The sequence below is a fragment of the Mustela erminea genome, chromosome 1 (assembly GCF_009829155.1).
Source record: "Mustela erminea isolate mMusErm1 chromosome 1, mMusErm1.Pri, whole genome shotgun sequence".
In the NCBI taxonomy this organism is placed as follows: domain Eukaryota; kingdom Metazoa; phylum Chordata; class Mammalia; order Carnivora; family Mustelidae; genus Mustela; species Mustela erminea.
In genome coordinates, this window is record NC_045614.1 from 152,418,174 (window position 1) to 152,440,207 (window position 22,034).

Consider the following 22,034-nt stretch of genomic DNA (forward strand, 5'->3'; position numbering starts at 1 on the left):
TGTGCATTGTTTTTTAATTCATGTGACAAGGCATTTCTTTCCAGTTACATTTTACCTAAAGGTCTATAATATTTGTTCCCAGAATTTAAACTAATGTATAACAAGCACTGTCTACAGAAACTAGTATAGTTTGTTTTCCACTTACTTTCTGTATGCTGACAGTCTCTCACATCAGCTAAGCCTTAATATTTACCTGAACCTCCGAATTGGAATCAACAGGCTGTAGTGAAAACCAGGTTTCTTTGCCACTGTGGTTACACAAATCTTCTTTTTTGATGGCTACTTTTCCTACAGGGAAAAAATATAAGGAAAACATATTTTGTATCATCATTAGCACTATAATGTATAATACTCTACAGATAATATTTTAAAATAATTTGTACCTATTGACTAGAAAAAATCCATTTTTATAAAGTATTTTTTTTTCCTCATTAAACTTTTGTTTTAATGGGTCTCAAAACTCTGCGACAGATTTTTGGTCAAGGAGTTTTTTATATTCTAAGGAATGAAAAAGTGCTTCATTTCCCCCTTTCCCTTGGCAGACCCTTTTCTGGGTCACTGGGGATTTGACAAAAACTTAGTTATATTTACAAGCAACTGCATTTTTGAGTACTTATTCAGATTCACATTCTCACCCACAATACATCCCATGTAAAAAGCAATATACAATGATAGTGCAAACTAATCCTCCCAACCAGTTAACACAATGAATAAACCGTATATTTAGGGAGACATATCTCCATTTAATAAGAGTTCATAAGGGGCGCCTGGGTGGCTCAGTGGGTTAAAGCCTCTGTCTTCAGCACGGGTCATGATCCCAGGGTCCTGGATCGAGCCCTGCATCAGGCTGTCTGCTCAGCGGGGAGCCTGCTTCCCTTTCTCTCTGCCTGCCTCTCTGTCTACTTATGATCTCTGTCTGTCAAATAAATAAATAAAATCTTAAAAAATTTAAAAAAAGAGTTCACAAGTTTCAATTAAAAGAAAAACAGTATCATACATCACTAACAATACTGAAAAATGGCTTGAAAATTATGGAAGATTAAAACAGTAATTTTAAAATCTGCTTTTATCAAAACACTATCAACGCTGCTTCAATACACACACACACACACACACACACACACACACACAAAAAATCAGGGCAGTTCCCGAAAGAGTTTCCACCTCTCAGAGAAAGATACAGTACAATGAACAAAGTTGTATGAGAGGAAGAAACAGAAATGTTCTTATTATAATAAAGTATTTGCCATGTTGGTACAAAGCATTTCCTTCCTCAATTCAAGTTTTAAGAAACTGACATAGATTTTGCATATGACTGACAATTTATTTCAAGATTCTACACCAAAGCTTCAACAAAAGATGTATGTCAAAGTCAAAGTACGCTTTCTTCTATAAAATAAGAATTTTTGCTTTAAGGGCCCTAATTATACTTCATTTCCTTTCTCTTCTATCTTGGTCTTTTAGTTCCACATTTGAAAACTTTTAGGACAGTAACAAATTTTCTGTCAAGATATACCAACTTTTTGTGTATCAAGTGGAAAGGAAAGACAGGACAAGAAAACAAACCCAGAAAAACCTTTAAAATTCTATTCTGGAATTAGGCAGTGGTGATGGTTCCCCAAATCTGTGAATATATACGATGTGTGCATTGTATGTTAAGAGAGTGAGTTTTATGGCAAGTGAATTACACCTCAATAAAAAATTGTTGTCAAAAAAATTTAACCACATTAAAATTTTGATAAGCTTATCTTTCGTTTCATGACCTGGAACTCAAACTACAAACATTATCTATATACATGTAATTTTAAGGAAAACATTAAAATACACAGCTACAAATATTTTTTTTAGAGAGGCAACTGTATTAATATACAACCCAAAAGAGAACAACTGAAAAATCGTAAACTAGATCTAGTAACACATAAAGCTTAAAACACATAAAATTTTTAAAATTAATAAACTGGCCTCACAATAAGCACAAATCTTTCCAAATTCCTTTAAAATATACTGGATGTAATCTAATGTAAAGGCCAAAATCTTCTTGTGAATATATGGAATTATAATTCATTCAAATTTTGTTAAGAAATGGCATCATGAAAATAATATACTTCAGCCTTTGTTTGGTTAAATTTAAGATACAAAATGATGGGAAAACAGAAATTCTTCCAGTACCAAATATAAACTAAAAGCCGATTTAGGTACTAACTGCAACACCAAAATATTCTTTATACTATTTAGGTTAAGAGTCAAACTGTACAAATCTCTTGATAATTTTACCTACAGATTTTATCAAATCCCTGACAAATCAATACAATACCAGGAATGGCTTAGAATATAGAATATGACAAAGTATTAAATATCTCATATCACAATAAATCATGATTAATATAATTCTTTCAAGCAGTTCCATTTACCACTGATTTCACTTCAGGTATAAACATTAAGGCAATGTGTAACAGTTCGATACATATATACTCACACATGTACCTACAGAAACAGATCTATAAATCCCATAGCTGAAGTTCTTTCCCATTAAGAATCTTGGTATCTATGCATTGTTTGTGTTCTCTCCCCAGAAAAAATGCACAGATGTTATCTGGCACATAATTTTAAGAGTTTACTCACCATCCAGAAACTAACTGGCAGATTCCTGGTTAAGAGCCCTATCCTACAATTTTCAGGATTTTTAAATTTATACATAATTTATGACTATATACACAAATATACATGTGTGTATATGTGCTGATATTAAAAGTATCAACAAAGCAAGCTCCCAACTTAAAAAACAGGGTTTTTAAAAAAGTTTATTTGGGGGGCGCCTGGGTGGCTCAGTGGGTTAAGCCTCTGCCTTCAGCTCAGGTCATGGTCTCAGGGTCCTGGGATTGAGCCCCACATTGGGCTCTCTGCTCAGCAGGGAGCCTGCCCCACCCCTGCCTGCTTCTCTGCCTGCTTGTGATCTCTCTCTGTCAAATAAATAAATAAATAAATAAATAAATAAATAAATAAATAAAATAAAATAAAATTAAAAAGTTTATGTGAAAGTTTACTGGTTTGACTGATTCATTTACTCATTTCAACAACTAATCACAATGGCACAGTGCTTTAAATGTTGATGTGATTTCCAGACTCCCCCAAAGTATACTTCACCAGTCATGCCTCTAAAACCTAGAGTAGGAATCTATCTATTCAATTTATGACTCACAATTCATATCACTGGATATACATCTTCTCTGTCACAGATGCCTTTCCCAAAAGAGAATACTCCCTTAGTTCATGGGCAAAAATTCCCAGAAGCCAAGGACCTTCTTCCTCCTATTTCAGATCTCATGCATCCACGGTACTCACTATCATGAAAGAGTTGAATGGTTCTTGTCTTCTCAGAGGGAAACCCTTCTCTGATTAGCTGCCTGAATTTTGTGCCTCTGATGGTCCCAAAGATAGTTTAGTGTTTACTATTTTGAACAAAGTTAAATCATTATTTAGTGGCTATGAAATCAACCACTAAAAATAAACAACAAACAAAACAAAAAAAACAAACACAACAACAGCAACAAAACCTCCCAGGAACAAACTACCCAACAATTTAAAGGTACTCTTTCATTTCCCCACTGTCCTGACAAACTCACAGACAGCAAGAGCTTAAACGGAACATAAATACATACACATACACACACCAGATGCTGTATTGGTTCCTTAAAATAAGACATGGAGAGGAAACACCGTAAGAAATGAAGGAACTGTGGGCACAGAAACCATCTCTCTTGGTCTCTAAGTTAAAAACAAAAAAAGTATTCTCAGCTTTCCAGCACCACTTCTAAGCAGAATTTTTTTGCCATCTGTAAAAGCTGTGTTATATTTGGGCCCCATTTTTAGACACAACATATCCTTGGAAATTTCATCCTGATACAGATCACCAACTGGCAAATCTTAACAGTCCTGTTCTATGTGGACATTAGTAGAAATGGCTGAAAGAGCAGATAAAAGCAGTGACAACTGTGACTGCCTATACAGGATAAAAAAGGACCAGAAGACAAAGTCTGGCAGATAGTCAACAATAGCAGTTCAGTCAACAGCAAAACTCTGATGACTCGGGAATAGAGTTTAGGTAGATACCTTTTGTTCTCTGTGGTAGCAGTCCAGTATATCAATGGTCTCCAATAAATCATACTTCCTTGGTCTATGCCACTGTGTGGTCCCCTCTACCACAGACTCTGGGTTTGACCATGTCATTTGCTTTTGCCAAATGGGACATCAGCAAATGTGATGCAAGCAGAATCTTAATAAACACCTGTGCAGTAGGGTTCAGCCTCTTAAAACACCAATATCTTGTGGAAAGGAAGACCCAGATAATAGCCAGTACCAGCCATGAGACACAGGAGGCAGGCCATTCAGTCCAGTCAATCTCCCAGATAACTGTACATCGGTGACCCCAGGTGAGACCAGCCGAGCTCAGCCCAAAGTGACAACCCTCAGGATCATGGCCAAATAAATGGCTGATGTATTAAGCCATCAAATACTGGAATGGTTTGTTATGTAGCAATAGATAACTGATACTGACCCTATGCAAACGGATATGAAAGTGCAGTCTTAGGCAATTTTTAAACAATTAAGTTTGACTTCAGAGCTAAATGCCAGCAAAATTTACAAATTAAGGAGTTGGAAAAGACCTGAGCAATCTTAAACTCAGCTTTATTTTTATAGATAAACCAGGCCTAAGAAGGTAAGCTACGGTTTTAAGGTCACACAGCTAGTAAATGACAGAGTCATGAATGGAATTCAGGTCTGATACCCCAGTAATTTATTCTCTTATACTGTTATGAACCAAGGGTAAAGAAAAAAGTTGCCAAAGTCTACTAAGATAACCACAGTTTAGTTATCTGAGAGAGTGTGTCTCTCTTAAACTAAAATACCTAGAAAATACATATAAGGTAAAATATATGTTTTAATTTTCACATTATTAGTCTCACTGGAAATGGAAATACATTCACATATAAAGTTTTTCTCTTCTCTTTTTCTTTCAAGAGAAGACACTATACCTAAGGACAATATGTCATTCGGTATTTTTGCAACATCCTATCTTTTATTTTTTTTTTTTTAAAGATTTTATTTATTTATTTGACAAAGAGAAAGAGATCACAAGTAGGCAGAGAGGCAGGCAGAGAGAGAGGGAGAAGCAGGCTCCCCGCTGAGCAGAGAGCCTGGTGCAGGGCTCCATCCCGGGACCCTGGGACCATGACCCGAGCCGAAGGCAGAGGCTTAACCCACTTAACCACACAGGTGCCCCATTTCCTTTCTTTTTTATTGCACAGTTCCTAGGTCTTAAGTTTTTAACTGATCTATTTAATCGGGTTTTTGCACTAACTACCTGGCATATGAAGATGCCTCATATAAAATTTTATGCCCCATATTGTTACATTCCTAGGTCTTAGTTTAAATACATAATTTATGGTCAACTATGTTGACCATAGTTCCTAGGTCTCAAGTTTTTAACTCATCTATTTAATCGGGTTTTTGCACTAACTACCTGGCATATGAAGATGCCTCATATAAAATATTATGCCCCATATTATTACTTCTAGGAAGGGGAGGGAGTCAGTAGTCAAAATTAATTAGGATTATCTGTAATACCACAACAAAAAGAAAAAAATTCATATATTATTCAATTAAAAATTAAAAACAAGGGGCGCCTGGGTGGCTCAGTGGGTTAAAGCCTCTGCCTTCGGCTCAGGTCATGATCCCAGGGTCCTGAGATTGAGCCCCACGTCGGGCTCCCTGCTCAGCAGAGAGCCTACTTCCCCCTCTCTCTGTCTCTGCCTGCTTCTCTGCCTACTTGTGACCTCTCTCTCTCTGTGAAATAAATAAAAAACCTTAAAAAAAAATTAAAAACAAGCCGCCTGGGTGGCTCAGTGGGTTAAGCCTCTGCCTTCGACTCAGGTGATGATCTCAGGGTCCTGGGATCAAGCCCCCCATCGGGCTTTCTGCTCAGCAGGAAGTCTGCTTCCCCTTCTCTCTCTGCCTGCCTCTCTGCCTACTTGTGATCTCTGTCAAATAAATAAATAAAATCTTTTTAAAAACTATGTATTTTTATTTTATTTCATTTTATTCAGTGTTTCAAGATTCATTGTTTACACACCACACCACTGCTCCATGCACTACATGCCCTCCTTAACACCCACCACTAGGCTCACCCATTGCCCCACCACCCTTCCCTCCAAAACCCTCAGTTTGTTTCTCAGAGTTCAGTCTCTCATGGTTTGTCTCCCCCTCTGATTTATCCCAATTCACTTTTCCTTTCCTTCTCCTAACATCCTCCATGTTATTCCTTATGCTCCAAAAGTAAGTGAAACCATATGATAACTGACTTTCTCTGCTTATTTCACTCAGCATAATCTCCTCCAGTCCCATCCATGCTGATACAAACGTTGGGTATTCATCCTTTCTGATGGCTCCGTAATATTCCATTGTATATATGGACCAGATCTTCTTTATCTATTCATCTTCTGAAGGGCATCTTGGTTCTTTGCAGTTTGGTGATTGTGGACATTGCTGCTATGAACACTGGGGTACATATGGCCCTTCTTTTCACTACATCTATAGCTTTGGGATAAATACCCAGTAGTGCAACTGCAGGGTCATAGGGTAGCTCTATATTTTTTTAAATTTTATTTATTTATTTGACAGACAGAGAGATCACAAGTAGGCAGAGAGAGAGAGGGGGAAGCAGGCTCCCCGCCGAGCAGAGAGCCCGATGCGGGGCTCGATCCCAGGACCCTGAGATCATGACCTGAGCCGAAGGCAGAGGCCCAACCCACCGAGCCACCCAGGCGCCCGGGTAGCTCTATTTTTAATCTTTTAAGGAATCTCCACACTGTTTTCCAAAGTGGCTGCACCAAGCTGCATTCCCACCAACAGTGTAAGAGGGTTCCCTTTCTCCACATCCTCTCCAACACTTGTTGTTTCCTATCCTGTTAATTTTGGCCATTCGAACTGGTATAAGGTGGTATCTCAGTGTGGTTTTGATTTCAATTTCCCTGATGGCTAATGATGATGAACATTTAAAACTGTATTTGACCAGCATACATTCTCAGATCTTCTTAAGTTTGAAAAATGTTCTCTCAAGTTCAAATTTCACTTTCAGAAAATAATACGGCACTGTTTAATCTACAATTTGGCAACCAAGAGTTAAAAATAATTGATTGAACCCAATTTTCAATAGCTCAGATTTTTTTTTAAAAAAGCAACAACCCAACTTTATGAGTTAATGACAAAAGAAAACGTTAAACTACAAAAACATAAAAATTCATAAATGAAAACCATTTTTCAACTTTAAAGGGTACATACAAATGGAGTTTACGTTGAATTTCCCATGTGTAAAAGGGGAAAAAAAAACTATTAAATGTAGATATTTTCTCTCTTAATGAAAGTAAACTTATTTCCAAACAAAAGTTCTCACACCAAATTATGGATTTCTGCTACCACTCCACAAAAAACAGATTTTTACTTAGAGGCTCAGTCAGTTAAACAGTTGCCTTCAGCTCAGGTCAGCAGGGAATCTGCTGCTCTCTCTGTCTCTGCCCCTTTCCCCCACCTCCCTTCTTGTGCTCTCTTTCTCTCTCTCAAATAATAAATGCAATATTTTAAAAAAAGAATTGATTCTTACTTAAAAATGTTTTTATTTAAAGTACGACTGACTTTTACTTTAAAAACCAAAAGCAAAGCACAGGGGAATTTTTGGAAATCAAAACAATAAATCTCAACAAAAGGCCTTTTCAACAAATACTGTATTGATGACTATAACATGATATGCAAACAATGAAAATTACAAAACATTTTCTTAAGAAGACATGATAATCAGAGAGACACACTCTCAAGGGTCGCTCACAATCACCAAGAGCCTTTACCCGATCCTTATCCTGCTCTCTCTCTAGCCGTTGACATCAAAAAGTCTCCTGGCCTTCTGAGATAAGAATCTCTCCTCCCTTCCTACCCTTCTAATAAACTTTATCAGCCTCCACTGAAGCCTCATTTTCCTTATCTGCTCCCAGGGCAATTTCATTCATTCCAGCAGAGGTTTCAAGTATCACTTGATGCTGACCACTCTCAAATTCACCTCTCCTGCTCTTCTCTCTAAGCCTCAGATCTGTATTTCCAACAGTCAACCAACATGTCCACCAAGATGTTCCCCAGGTAATACAAGTTTAACTTGTTTGATATCAAAGTCATCCTCTCCTCTTCTCACCCCCCACTCAAAGCTGAATGGTCCTGTGTTATTTTTTTTTTATCCCAGTTAATGACAGCCATAGAAACAAGACTATTTTTAACTCTTTCCTTTCTCCTTCCCCTTCTTAGTCCCTAAAGCATACCTGCAGCTCCTCCACTGAAGTATATTCCTTCATTTGCATTCAAACTGCTATTGCCCTTTGCATCTCATTTGATAATATCCTCCCTGACTCTAATCTCTCTCAACCATAAACTACAGATTACATACATAAAGTGTATGTATATATAGTTTAAAACAATATATATAGTTATATGTAATTACAAATATATACATTTGACATACGTTATCTACAGACACTGAGTTTGGACTCTGGCAGTCACCATTGTATGACACAGAACTTGTTAAACCACAAAACTATTCATGTATATGTAGTTACATATAATTTTTAAGAGGTTTCTCATTCTTTTTTTTTTTTTTAAAGATTTTATTTATTTATTCGACAGAGAGAGATCACAAGTAGGCAGAGAGGCAGGCAGAGAGAGAGAGGAGGGAAGCAGGCTCCCTGCTGAGCAGAGAGCCCGATGCGGGGCTCGATCCCAGGACCCTGGGATCATGACCCGAGCCGAAGGCAGCGGCTTAACCCACTGAGCCACCCAGGCGCCCCGAGGTTTCTCATTCTTAAAAGGCTCAGCCCTACTATCCTTAGACAACCTTTAGGGTCCATCACAAATTGTCTCCAGTTTATATTCCCTGCTTCAGTTCTACTGCCCTCTTCCTAAGTAATATTATATATTCCAGCAGATACACCACCACCGTTTTTCTCCTCTAATTCTGCTAATCCCTTTTCCCTGGAAATTTCTTCCTTTTCCTAAGGATAAGTAGTCTGTTAATCCACCACCAAACAAGATTACCTGTTCTCTGTGCTCCCAAGTACTGTTCAGACCTCTAGCACAGATGCAATTATAACAGATCAGAATTACACTATAAGTGTGCCTCTTTGATAGCCTGGGAATAACGTGAGTCTTATTCATTTTAGTATTCCCATCCTTTATATGCCACACAGAAGTGTTTGTAAATGGTTGTTTAATTGACTTGAGGATGGGGCCTCAGGGGTGATTCATAATTGAGGGTTTTCTAAAGAGACAAGAGTCTGCATATAAATAAAATGTCAAAAGAAGAAACAGAACTAGGAAAATACAAAGTTATTAAATTGTATTTTCCTTGGCTTTCAACAAGTTGAATAAGCAATCAAAAGAGTCAAAATTGACAGAGAGGCAGATAAAGATTCAACACTACCAAAAATGCCTTTTGTGACAAAGAAAAAATACTTGTTATGTATACAGCTGAGAAAAGTTAACATATTTAACAAATAAGTATGCAATACAACAAAATCTACCCACATGAAAAATGGACATAAGAATGAAAAACTAGTTCATAGAAGAAAAATGTAAAAGACTAATAAACATATGAAAAAATTCCTCAAGTTCACTGATAATCAGAAAAAGACAAGTTAGAAAATACTATTTTTCACCTATCAAATTGCAAAAAAAATTTTTCAATGCTAACATCCAAGAATAATCAGGGTATGGCAAAATGGTTATGCCCTTGTCATGTTTGGGGGGAATTTAAATTAGCAAAGTATTTCTGGGGGGCCAACGTAAAAAATAGAGAAGAAATGTTAAAAATTATTCATACCCTTTAACTCAGTATTTTTACTTCTAGGAATTTATTCTAAGAAAAAGAGACATGCAAAAGTGTATGCAAGAAGGATGTTCATAGCAACACCATTAAGAGTACCAAAAATCTCAAAACATAATTGTTCACCAACAAAGAAGTAGCTCAAAGAATACATTTCTTTTCAAAGGCTATTATTTAACAAATATTTTTTAAAACTACTATGACTGGGGAATAGGATCATTAGATGAAAAAAGACTGAATAGTACAATGTAATAATACAAATGATAAAGAATGGAAAGAAATACAAAAATTATTAACTGTAGTTATTTCTGTTAACTGTAGTTATTTCTGTACACAGTCACTACTAGTCACTAAGAACTTCTAATAGTTTAAGAATTAAAAAAATATATACTGTTTTAAAGGTTATTTGATTTCCTCAAAAATGATTCTGACAGGGGCGCCTGGGTGGCTCAGTGGGTTAAGGCCTATGACTTCCGCTCAGGTCAGGATCCCAGGGTTCTGGGATTGAGCCCAGCATCAGGCTCTCTGCTCAGCTGGGAGCCTGCTTCCCTTGTCCCTTCTGCTTCCCTCTCTCCCTGCTTGTGATCTCTGTCTATCAAATAAACAAATAAAATACTTAAAAAATAAAATAAAATAAAATGATTCTGACAAACTTAAAAACGGCTTGTCAGAAAAATGTATAAGCAAGATTTCGATGATTTAAAAAGAAAGAAGCAGTAAGCAGAAGAAGGAAACAAACTACCTCTTAAGGAGTTCAGGAGCAAAAGCGGAAACAAATTAGGTGGTAGTTAAGAGGACAAAGTCAAATAAAGCTTAATCATTTAAACTGTGGAAGACCTAAATATATTTCAAATCAGGAGACAGAGAGAGATGACAAAATTCGTGATACTAAAAAGTGAGAGGATAAGGCAAGTAAATTATAGACCTCTACCACATTTTATTAAAATCTAGACACTGGAGCAAGACCATGAATGTGACACATACATGTCCATTTCCTTTTGTTCTACTACACGCCCACAGATCACATCCCAGCCTTAGACAGTTATTTAAGAAACAGAGTTAATGGTCACCAACACAGCCAGAGAGAAGAACACATGTCTAGATTAAAGCGATTTATTACTTCGATCAGAAAACCTTAAAAAATAAATGTTCTTTGGGGGATCAAACACTGTGATCTTTGGTAAAAACACTCTTTGAAGCATTCAGCAAATACTTACCAAACATCTATGAAATGTACGGCACTCTGTGAGCAATAATCTCTACCTTCATAAATATCGTGTTCAACTAGAGAGTCCAGATATTAAACAACAAACTAATGAACAAGAGTAAAGAGTACTATGGAAAATTCCCCATCAGGAAATTTTGGAAACATGAATATGACACCATGATCGGGAGAGATCAGTCAAGACACTTCAAAAGTGTTACTGCATCTGAGCATACAAATTAAAAATAAGATTCACAAATGAACTTGAACACTAGAGAAAAGGATCAGAAATGTTGAGCATGTACTATTCTGTTTTCAACACTTTATACTTAGTGAAAAAATGAATATAAACACCAATGCTGTGATTAAAGATAATTGTGAATAGTACATACCTATACGAAGATCTCTTTGTAAAACATTCTTATCATAAACATAGAAAGACAAATACTGGAAAGTTCTTGGAATCTCAAAGTAAAATTCTTCACTGAAAAATGGGCTAGAGAGAAAAGAAGAAAGCTCATTAAATTTAAATCTGACAGTTTCTTCATAAAGTATTTTCAATGAAATAAATCACAGACTAAAACACCATAGAGAAAAGTTTCAAAAGCTCCACAATTATTCTCTAGGCTGTTTCAACTAAATCCTGTACAAACTAAGGTGAACTCTGAGAGGACCTCAACTGCCAAGTTAAGCTCTGAATAGTTTTTCAGGAGTCCTAAGTACAGAAGACCAATTATTACCTGGGGTCATATTCACCTAAAGTGGACACAAATGAGAGCTCAGAACAGTGTCATTCACACCATCACTATCTCAGAAATACGTATAGCTACATTAATCCCAATAATATATAACACAAATGGGTAATGTTATATAAAGCATTATTTTAAAATATTTCTAAGAAATTAAAACAAGTCTTAAAAACACAGGTTTTTTTTAAAAAATCAACTTTATTAAGGTATAAAATACATGCAATAAAATCTAATTTAAATGACTGGGGTGCCTGGGTAGCTCAGTCAGTTGAGCATCAGTCTTGGTTTATGCTCACATCATGATCTCCAGGTCATGAGATCAGTCTGCATCAGGCTTAGGAGCTGGGTATGGAGCCTACTTGAGAATCTCTCTGCCTTTGCCTCTCCCCTTGCTTACTCATGTGTGTGCTCTCTAAAATAAATAAATAAAATCATAAAAAAAATGAAGTACCGAGTTTAACGATTTGATAAATTTATAAGCCTGTGTTGCTTCTATCCCAATCAAGATATAGTAACAGTTCTATCCCCCATAAAGTTCCCTTATACTACTCTACAGTTACCCTGCCATGCCCGCCATAGGCAACTAGCGATCTCATTTCTACTATATAGATCTCTTTAATAGTAGGTACTCTTGTGCCTAGCTTCTTTACTCAGCTTAACAACCGTGAGACTTTTCCATTTTGTTGTGTATATAAATAGTTAATTTGTTTTAACTGCTGCATAACATTCTATTCATGAATATTCTACAATCTCTTCTCCTAGTAGTCATGTTTCTGGTTTGGGGTATTAAATATAAAGCTGCTATAAATAGGTTTATACAAGGCTTTTTCTGAATATATGTTTTCAATTCTTTTGGGTAGATAACTAAAAGAGTAGAATTGCTAAGTTAAAAGGTAGGTGAGGGACGCCTGGGTGGCTCAGACGACAGTGTCAGGTGACACTGGTTCAGTGTCTGCGTTCAGCTCAGTCACGATCCCAGAGTCCCAGGTGAGGCTCCCTGCTCAGCAGAGAGCCTGCTTCTCCCTCTGCCGCCCCCACCCCTCACCCTGCTAGTGCTCTTTCTCTCGCTCTCTCAAATAAATAACATCTTTAAAAAATAAAAGGTAGGTGAATTTTTAATTTATAAGAAACTGTCGAACTATTTTCCAACATTTGTACACCAAACAAATGTGTACCATTTATGCTTTTACCAGCAGTGCAGGAGAGCTGCAATTATTCCATATCATCGTCAACTTCTGCTACTGAAAGTCTTTAAAATTAGCCATTTTACTCAATGTGATATAAATTTTTACATTTGTGTAATCTCTACTCCAATCAAGATAAAGAACATCTCCCCAGACAGTTCCCTTGTGAAATCACCTCTATACTGTCACAGGAACCAGTGATCTGATTTCGATCATGATACATTATGTTCAAGAATCTATAATGACAGAAATGATTTTAAACTGCATTTCCTTGATGACTGATGAAGATGAGTATTTTTTCATGTGCTTGCTGGTCATTTGTATATATATTCTTTTGGGAAATATCTGTTCATTTTTCCTGCCACTTTTTAAAATTGGCTATCTTTCTTCTTATTGGTTTTATTTTTGTTTTTAAATAAATTCTATATGCAAGTCCTTTGTCCAGAATATTTTCTCCTAGCTGTGTCTTGCTGTTTCCATTTTCTTGACAGTGTCTGTTGAAGAGCAAAAGGCTCTGATTCTGAGGAAATCCAGTTTATCAATTTTCCTCTTTTATGACTAGTGATTTCTATATCCAGAGTTAAGAAATTCTTGCCTATGCCCAAGCTAAGATTTTTTCCTATGAAACAAGTCATTTTTAAGTTTTTTTTTTGTTTTTTTTTTTTTTTTTTAAGGTTTATTTGTCAGAAAGAGAGAGAGAAAGCACACAAGCAGGCAAAGAAGCAGGCAGAGGCGGAGAGAGAGGCAGGCTCCCTGCTGAGCAAGGAGCCCGATGCGGGACTCGATCCGAGAACCCCAGGATCATGACCTGAGCCGAAGGCAGCGGCTTAACCCACTGAGCCACCCAGGTGTCCCGAAACAAGTCATTTTTAGATGTTTAAGAATGTACTTTGATGTTTAGATTCTATGAAGACATGAATCTCTAAAGTGGTAGTAAACATCTTTTGTTAACAGCACCTTTTTCCTGAGAATTTTTAAAGAACTAAAGGATACTTTGAAAATGTCACCATAAAATGCAATCTCTTTAGGATGTCTCAACTTAAAAACAAGCTGAAATGCAAAGAAAAATATCCTTCAGAAGTTATTTCTAATCTTATCCAGAAAACAGTTAACAGAGCTTTTTAGTTGTTTCTAATGCCTGATCAACTCTTGTCAATGTATTTTTTACTTCAGATGTAATCAAAATAAACTTTGAAAAGCTGGTCAGTCAATGGGGCACTTGAGTGACTGAGCGGGTTAAGCATCCCACGACTCTCAGTTTTGGCTCAGGTCACGATCTAGGGTCATAGGATAGAGCCCAAGCACAGGGCTCCAGGCTCCATGATCAGCACGGAATCTATTCCAGATTCTCTCCCCAACTCTCTTCCCACGTGCACTCTAATAAATAAATAAATAAAACCTTTAAAAAAAAGTTGATCTATCAAAATAACCAGAGACCCCTAATTAATCTCAACATAAATATTGACACAAAAACAACTATTAAGCAAAGACATGGCATGTTTAAGTATTTTTCTCCTTTGCATCATTTTATAAAACAATTAGAAAATAGAGAATTTCCTTTATACAACACATGTACATATTCACATATTATTTTTTTTTTAACTTATTTATTTATTTGGGAGAGGCAGAGGGAGAGGGAAAGATGGTGTTAAGCAGACTCCAGGCTGAGCATGGAGCTGGCCACTGGGCTCCATCTTACCACTCTAAGGCCACAACCTGAGCCAAAACCAAGAGTCTGACACCTAACTGACCACCACCCAGATATGCTTCAAATATTATTTTATTTTATTTTTTCTATTTATTTGATAGAGATCACAAGTAGGCAGAGAGGCAGGCAGAGAGAGAGTGGGGGAAGCAGGCTCCCCTCTGAGCAGAGAGCCCAACACAGGGCTCGATCCCAGAACCCCGGGACCACAATCTGAGCCGAAGACAGAGGCTTTAACCCATTGAGCCACCAAGGTGCCCCTCAAATATTATTTTAAAAACAGATTCTAGGGACGCCTGGGTGGCTCAGTTGGTTGGACGACTGCCTTCGGCTCAGGTCATGATCCCGGAGTCCCGGGATCGAGTCCCGCATAGGGCTCCCAGCTCCACAGGGAGTCTGCTTCTCTCTTTGACCTTCTCCTCGCTCATGTTCTCTCTCACTGTCTCTCTCTCAAATAAATAAATAAAATCTTTAAAAAAAAAAAAAAACAGATTCTAAAACCAAGTGAGAACACTACAGAATTATTCACTAAGTCATCTGGATCACTACATCACCACAATGTGGACAACTTATTCCCCCACAACTGGGCGCCCACATCTTTAAATAATTATTAATTAACTGATCAACTCCCCTGAAGAAAACTTTTCAGTAGACTGGTAAGGAGCAATGACAAGACTTACACAGCTTTAAAAACAACATTCTATATTGCTATCACTGACGTATGATCATGCATATGACTCCTAAGGAAATTCTTGGCATGGGGAAGAAAAGCACTGGGCATAAGCAGTATTGCTGTTTCTCAGTTTGTTTATATACCACTCACTTTTTAAAAGGATTTGAGGTAAAAATTTAAAACTATAGATCCCATATGTTACCCTTCCTTACCCATTATGAAAACTCTATATCCGGACTACCTATAAAAACTGTAATATCCAGAACCCATTAATATCTAAATGGTATCTACTGACTCTTGACTTGACAGCTTATCGCATTAAGGGAAGAAAACACTGACATGAAAGCCAGGTTAGCAAGGCATACTCTTTCACCTTATTCTGCAAGGAAAAGTGCTAGGGGAAACTGAGAATCCAAGAAGCACCTATCTAACTATAACCTAAGATAACCATGATTAACCTTAAAATATCTTCCAAGTTGCTAAGTATCTAAAAAAATAACTTAAGATGGGTAAGGATTATTATTTTCACTATCTTTTCCCAACACAAATATCTAGAAAAGCAAGGGTTTAAAAAAGAAAAAGCTAATTTTAGTCACTAATTTACAAAGCTACATATTAGAAACTACCATATGTATTCAGTTTATGGACAAGTACTAGCTTTATCACTGATTTTTGTGTGATATGGTATCAGTGTACACTGAGTAACAAATTGAGACTGAGACAGTTTCAGGTTCCAATCTCTGCTTTGCTCCTAACTTCCAATATTATATGCACAAATTATTCAAACTTTTGGTGACTCAGTTTCATCATGTATAACATATAAATAACAATAGAACTCTAAAAAACAGGGACAGGTGATTTATGACCAAAGATGTTAAGTGTACTACTTCAAATTTTGGGGGCCTATTAAAGTATTTTCAGCTTTATACAATGTCTTTCCTCTGAAGAACACTATAGACATTCAAAATTACAAACACTGATAATAAAGACACAAAGGGAAAAGCTCCAGAGGGGGAAGAAAAGAAGGGAAGTGTAATGAAAAAAGATTATGAGAAAAAGAGCATCAGAAAATAAATTCCCAAAACGCAATTTAAAGGAGTCATGACACTCAGTACTTCATCCACCACATGTTCATTCCAACAACTCCCCACTCCCTTGTTTTGACTCTTATCTCTGACCAAGACCACATCCTGCCAGCACAGGTCTGTGCTGGAATTATGTCCACAAACACTACTACAGGGAGGTGGCACACTCCAATTTTATGAATTAGAATTTACTAGGATACTGAATGCTATTACACTTTCAAAAGATGAGAAATTTTCCCAAGAATTCATTTCCTTACAATGCCCTACTTCAATGATTTGTATAACTGTAAGAAATAATTTATTCTCAAGAGAAATAAAACAATGATGTACTCTAAGAAAAGTTCAAATGAACAGGCAAAATTTAGCCTAGAGAACAAACTGAGGTATATATGATAGTTGTTTTCAAAAACTTGAACGATGTCATGTCAAATATCGTTTGAGGTTTCTCCAGAAATCCAAGGGATAGAATTAGCAACAATTAAAAGGAAGTGTTATTTTGAGTTATATATTTTGAGGCAATGGAAAGCCAAATGAAAGCAAGCACTGCATCTATCTTGCTCTCATGGATGTATGAATAAAAAGCAGCCAACAAGCTCTTGGCATATAGTAGGTTCTCTGTTTTATAGATATTAATTGACTAAATGTAAGAACTGTCTTAAGAGTCAGAATAGTTTTGTTTTTTTTTAAAGATTTGATTTATTTATTTGACAGACAGAGATCACAAGTAGGCAGAGAGGCAGGCAGAGAGAGGTGGAAGAAGGCTCCCTGTTCAGCAGAGAACCCAATGTGGCATTTGATCCCAGAACCCTGGGATCACGATCTGAGCCAAAGGCAGAGGCTTTAACCCACTGAGCCACCCAGGCACCCCATTCTATTTTATTTTAAAGTAGGCTCCATGCCTAGTGGGTCTGAACTCTTGATCCAGAGATCAAGAGTCACATGCTCTACTGACTGAGCCAGCCAAGTGCCCCTAGGCACTTTAAAAAAAGGTTTTTTTTATTAACACATAATGCATTATTTCTTTCAGGGGTACAGGTCTGTGAATCATCAGTCTTAGACAATTCACAGCACTTACCATAGCACATACCCTCCCCAATGTCCATCATCCAGTCATCCCATCCCTCCTAGCCCCCTTCCCTCCAGCAGTCTCAGTTTGTTTCCTGACTTTAAGTGTCTCTTAAGGTTTGTCTCCCTCCCCGGCCCCATTTTATTTTTTCCTCCCTACACCCCAAAACCTCCCATCCCCCCCTCAAATTCCTCATATCAGTGGATCATGTGATAATTCTCTTTCTCCGACTGACTTATTTCACCAAGCATAAAACCCTCTAGTTCTACCCACATTGCTGCAAATGGCAAGATTTCATTTTTTTTTAAAGATTTTATTTATTTATTTGACAGCTAGAGATCACAAGTAGGCAGAGAGGCAGGCAGAGAGAGAGTAAGGGAAGCAGGCACCCTGCTGAGCAGAGAGCCCGATGTGGGGCTCGATCCCAGGACCCTAGGATCATGACCTGAGCCGAAGGCAGCAGCTTTAACCCACTGAGCCACCCAGGCGCCCCAAGATTTCATATTTTTGATGGCTGCATAGTATTCCATTAAATACACACACACACACACACACACACACACACACACACACACACACATATCTTCTTTACCCATTCATCTGTTGATGGACATCCAGGCTCTTTCCACAGTTTGGCTACTGTGGACATTGCTGCTATAAACACTGGGGTACATGTGCCCATTTCAGATCACTGCATTTGTATCTCTAGGGTAAATACCCAGTAGTGCAAATGCTGGGTCACAGGGTAGCTTATTTTCAACTTTTTGAGGAACCTCCATACTGTTTTCCAGAGTGGCTGCACCAGCCTGCATTTCCCCAAGAGTGTAGGAGGACAATCTGGAAAATGTATAAAATTTATTAATCAATACATATCTATGAAAGACAATTTATCAATTTTTTACAAACCTTAAAGACTTTTCAACAACCTGGGTACGATAAACTTCTTCCTGATCCAAATTTATGGTGCAGAAACAATCTCTCATTTTGTTGGGTCCAAGATATGGCAATAAATTTTTTGCTTCACCTGTTGACAGAAAAATTGAAATTGGTGTTAAGTACCACCAAATGCTTCATGCTAAACCTTATATAGGATGAATTCGATCCAAAAAAACATGGAAGATACAGCACATACACACACACAAAAACCCCATTGATTAGAGAAAAAAGGTGATAAACTTGGTTCAGTGAGACTGAAGAGCTGTGTGTAAAGGGGAGTGTGAGGTCATATTACATCATAGTTTCCCTGCTTCGAGAAAGGGCAATGCCCCACCCCTTGTGCTCTCCAGCCCAATCACCAGCCACCTCAAGGACTGACTCCACAATTAATCCCTTTCCTTTATCATCATTAATTTTCCTCACTAGTAGATCACTCCCATTAGCACATAAATAAGCTTTCACTATTTCCCAATTTTAAAAAAAGCACAGAAAGGAAAAAACTCCCTTGACTCCTCCTCCCTTATGGCATCATTCCATTTCTAGACTCCCTTTCATAGCCAATCTTCTTAAAAGCAATAATCTCTAGACACACTGTCTCTAATTTCTCACCTTCCATCCATTCTTCAACCCTCTCCCCAGTCAGCTTCTAACTCTATGATGACATGGCAAATGCTCTAGCAAGGGATGCCAATGCTTTCCATGTTGCCAAATCCAATGACCATTTCTCTGTCCTCATCATACCTGATGATCTGGAGGCCCTATTTAAGTAAAAGTGAACACTAACATCCCTTCTTCAAAATGCCCTTTTCTTGGCTCCCACAATACAGTATTTCTGGCATTCCTCCTATATCCCTGGCCCTCTGCCTACTTCTTTCCCTCCTCACCTCTAAATGTTGCAATGCTTCACAGCTCAGTTCCGGACCATCTTCTCTTCTTTCCCTGTGCAAACTCCTTCAGTATGGTGTTAATGCTGATGCCTCTTAGGTCTGCACTTCCAGGCCTAATCTCTTCTCCTCAACACTAGACATGAATATCCAACTGCCTCCTTGGATATCCAGTAGGCATCTCAAATTTAACAAGTCCTAGACAAACCATCTGATTTCCTCCCCTAAAACATGCTCTTCCCCCAGGCTACCATTATCTTTCTTTTTCTCATCATCCTCCCCAAACCTCCCCCATCCAGTAAATCCAGCAAAACTCCAAAATATATCCCAAATCCAACCACTTCTCCCTGCCTTCACTGGTATCCCCCTACAACCCACTCTCCACCAGAGTGACCATCTAAACATATTCTTCAGGGCATTCAGTCCCCTGCTCCAAAACCATTCCATTTCACTTAGATATAATCCCATTTCTAAATTCCTGGGTTTTTTTTTTTGTTTTTGTTTTTTTTTTTTTTTTTTTTTTTTTTTATTTATTTGTCATAGAGAGAGAAGTGAGAGCAAGCACAGGCAGACAGAGTGGCAGGCAGAGGCAGAGGGAGAAGCAGGCTCCCTGCCAAGCAAGGAGCCCGATGTGGGACTCGATCCCAGGACGCTGGGATCATGACCTGAGCCAAAGGCAGCTGCTTAACCAACTGAGCCACCCAGGCGTCCCTAAATTCCTGTTTTCATGGTCTACAATGCACCACTGTCCTCTCCTCTCTAACCTCTTTTCTTCCCACTCTCCTCAGTGTTCAACCTCTTTCCTTCCCACTCTCCTCAGTGTTCACCCTCTTTCCATTCATCACCATGCCAAGTTCATTCAAGCTTAGGGCTTCTGCTTGAAATGCTCTAACCCTAAAACTTGACATGGCTGGCTCTGCTTACCACAGGTCTCAGCTTAAGTGTCACTTCCTCATAGAAACCTTCCCTGATTTTCTGTCTCAAGCAGATAATCCTGCTGCCATACTCTATTTCTGTTTTCTTGACAGCATTTATAACTATACAAAACTAGTTATTTCTGCATATTTATTTTCTGCATTTCTCATTCTTGAGGCCTAAGAACTTGTTAATCATCAAAATCTGAAATAGTGACTGTCATACAACAGACACTTGAGAAATATTTCTTGAATGACCATTAAGGAAGCTAGTAAGTCTAGTTTTGAAGTTCTTATGAGATGCTCATGGGCCAAAAGCACACAGAAAAATGTGTGCTGAATTCAGACTCCAGTGTACTCAATTAGGAAAGCAAGGCAGTTGGCATAAGCATTGTCCTAAGAATCAAACTAACATTCCTGCTTTACCTCTATTACTAAGTGGCTAAATGGCTTCAGACAAATCACTTAAGCACAGCTTTACTGAGGACAATTGGGGCTAGATAAACTTGGGTCTTTGTCTGCTTATCAACTTTAAAACTAAAGGCCATTTAAACCAATGTATTTTAACAAAGCATAACAGAAACTTGAGAAGCACCTATGAAAAACTCAATAAACCAATTTTTATTACAACGAGAAAGTCAGTGAAAGACAAGACACTCATTAAGTTTGTCATTGAGACATTTTTAAAAAATCAAGTTACCACTTAAAAAGAATAAACATACTATATTCAACTCAAGTCAAAATCAGGAATCTTTCAAATGACTCAAAAGTTGACAATATGGGTTGGCCTTTACAAATAAACCAGTTTCCAAACAGGAAAAACTAATATTTATTTGAATTTATATCCATCATTCTCCTCTCCCTAAAAGACATGTCCCTTTCTCTTATCCAAATCTGATTCCCTCACTCTCATTCCACAACACTGTCCACAAACTCAGTTTTCATTACTCTCAACCTTCTTCTCCTTTACGTCTTTTTTCTTTGATGTCTCTTCTCTGTATAATCCAAAGTGTTGTGTTTTTTTAAAAAACCCAAAATCCCACTAGGTCACCATAAAGGGCCTAGAATGTAAACAAATTAAGAATTAAATCATAATAAACATGCTCTATATCTAATGAGGGAATGTGGAACACTAAATCACTGCCCTTGAACATGTTCTCATTTCATTCACATTAAGTGCAGCGTGAGAAAACCACATTGTATAAATATATACCTATTCTACCACCCACCTTTTTAAGGGGGATATAACAGGGATTATTTTGTGTGCAGAACCCAATGAATCTGCCATTATCAGATATTTACTTAGAATAAGTAAAAACATAAGGTCTCTGTAATATATGAAACACACTCAACATTATTTCCTGTAAAAGTTTTCATGATCTGTACTCATTGAATACCTGTCACTAGGCTATGTTTAAAAAAACTACACTGAAAGTGAATTCATCTAATCAGTGCCCAGTTCACTAATCATACAAATATGCTGATAAAGTCAGCTACCAACACTTTAAACTATAGTAATTAACTGGCACTGTATAAAAAACGTAAATCAAAATAGTTAACTGCCACTCAATACAAAAATAATTGAAGGTGAAATAATAAACAGTTAGAGAACTAATAAAAAATGGTGCACCCATTATATCTCTAAGCAGAAAGTGATTACCTTAATAGTGCACACTTTACATCAAGCTACACAGAGACAAAAGTGAGGAACTTTGAAA

At 37.4% G+C, this 22,034-nt stretch overlaps 1 protein-coding gene across 6 annotated transcripts in view; it reads right to left on the reverse strand.

The window, feature by feature from the left end:
* Positions 1-22,034, reverse strand: part of RASA2 (RAS p21 protein activator 2) — a 142,699-nt gene that overhangs the window by 99,459 nt on the left and 21,206 nt on the right. For all 6 annotated transcript variants that reach the window (XM_032347149.1, XM_032347160.1, XM_032347155.1 and 3 more), the window contains exons 2-4: positions 18,489-18,606; positions 11,513-11,616; positions 194-288 (exon numbers count right to left, since the gene is read on the reverse strand). In XM_032347149.1, the coding sequence (XP_032203040.1) occupies positions 194-288; positions 11,513-11,616; positions 18,489-18,606 (317 nt within the window). The remainder of the gene's footprint in view (positions 1-193; positions 289-11,512; positions 11,617-18,488; positions 18,607-22,034) is intronic.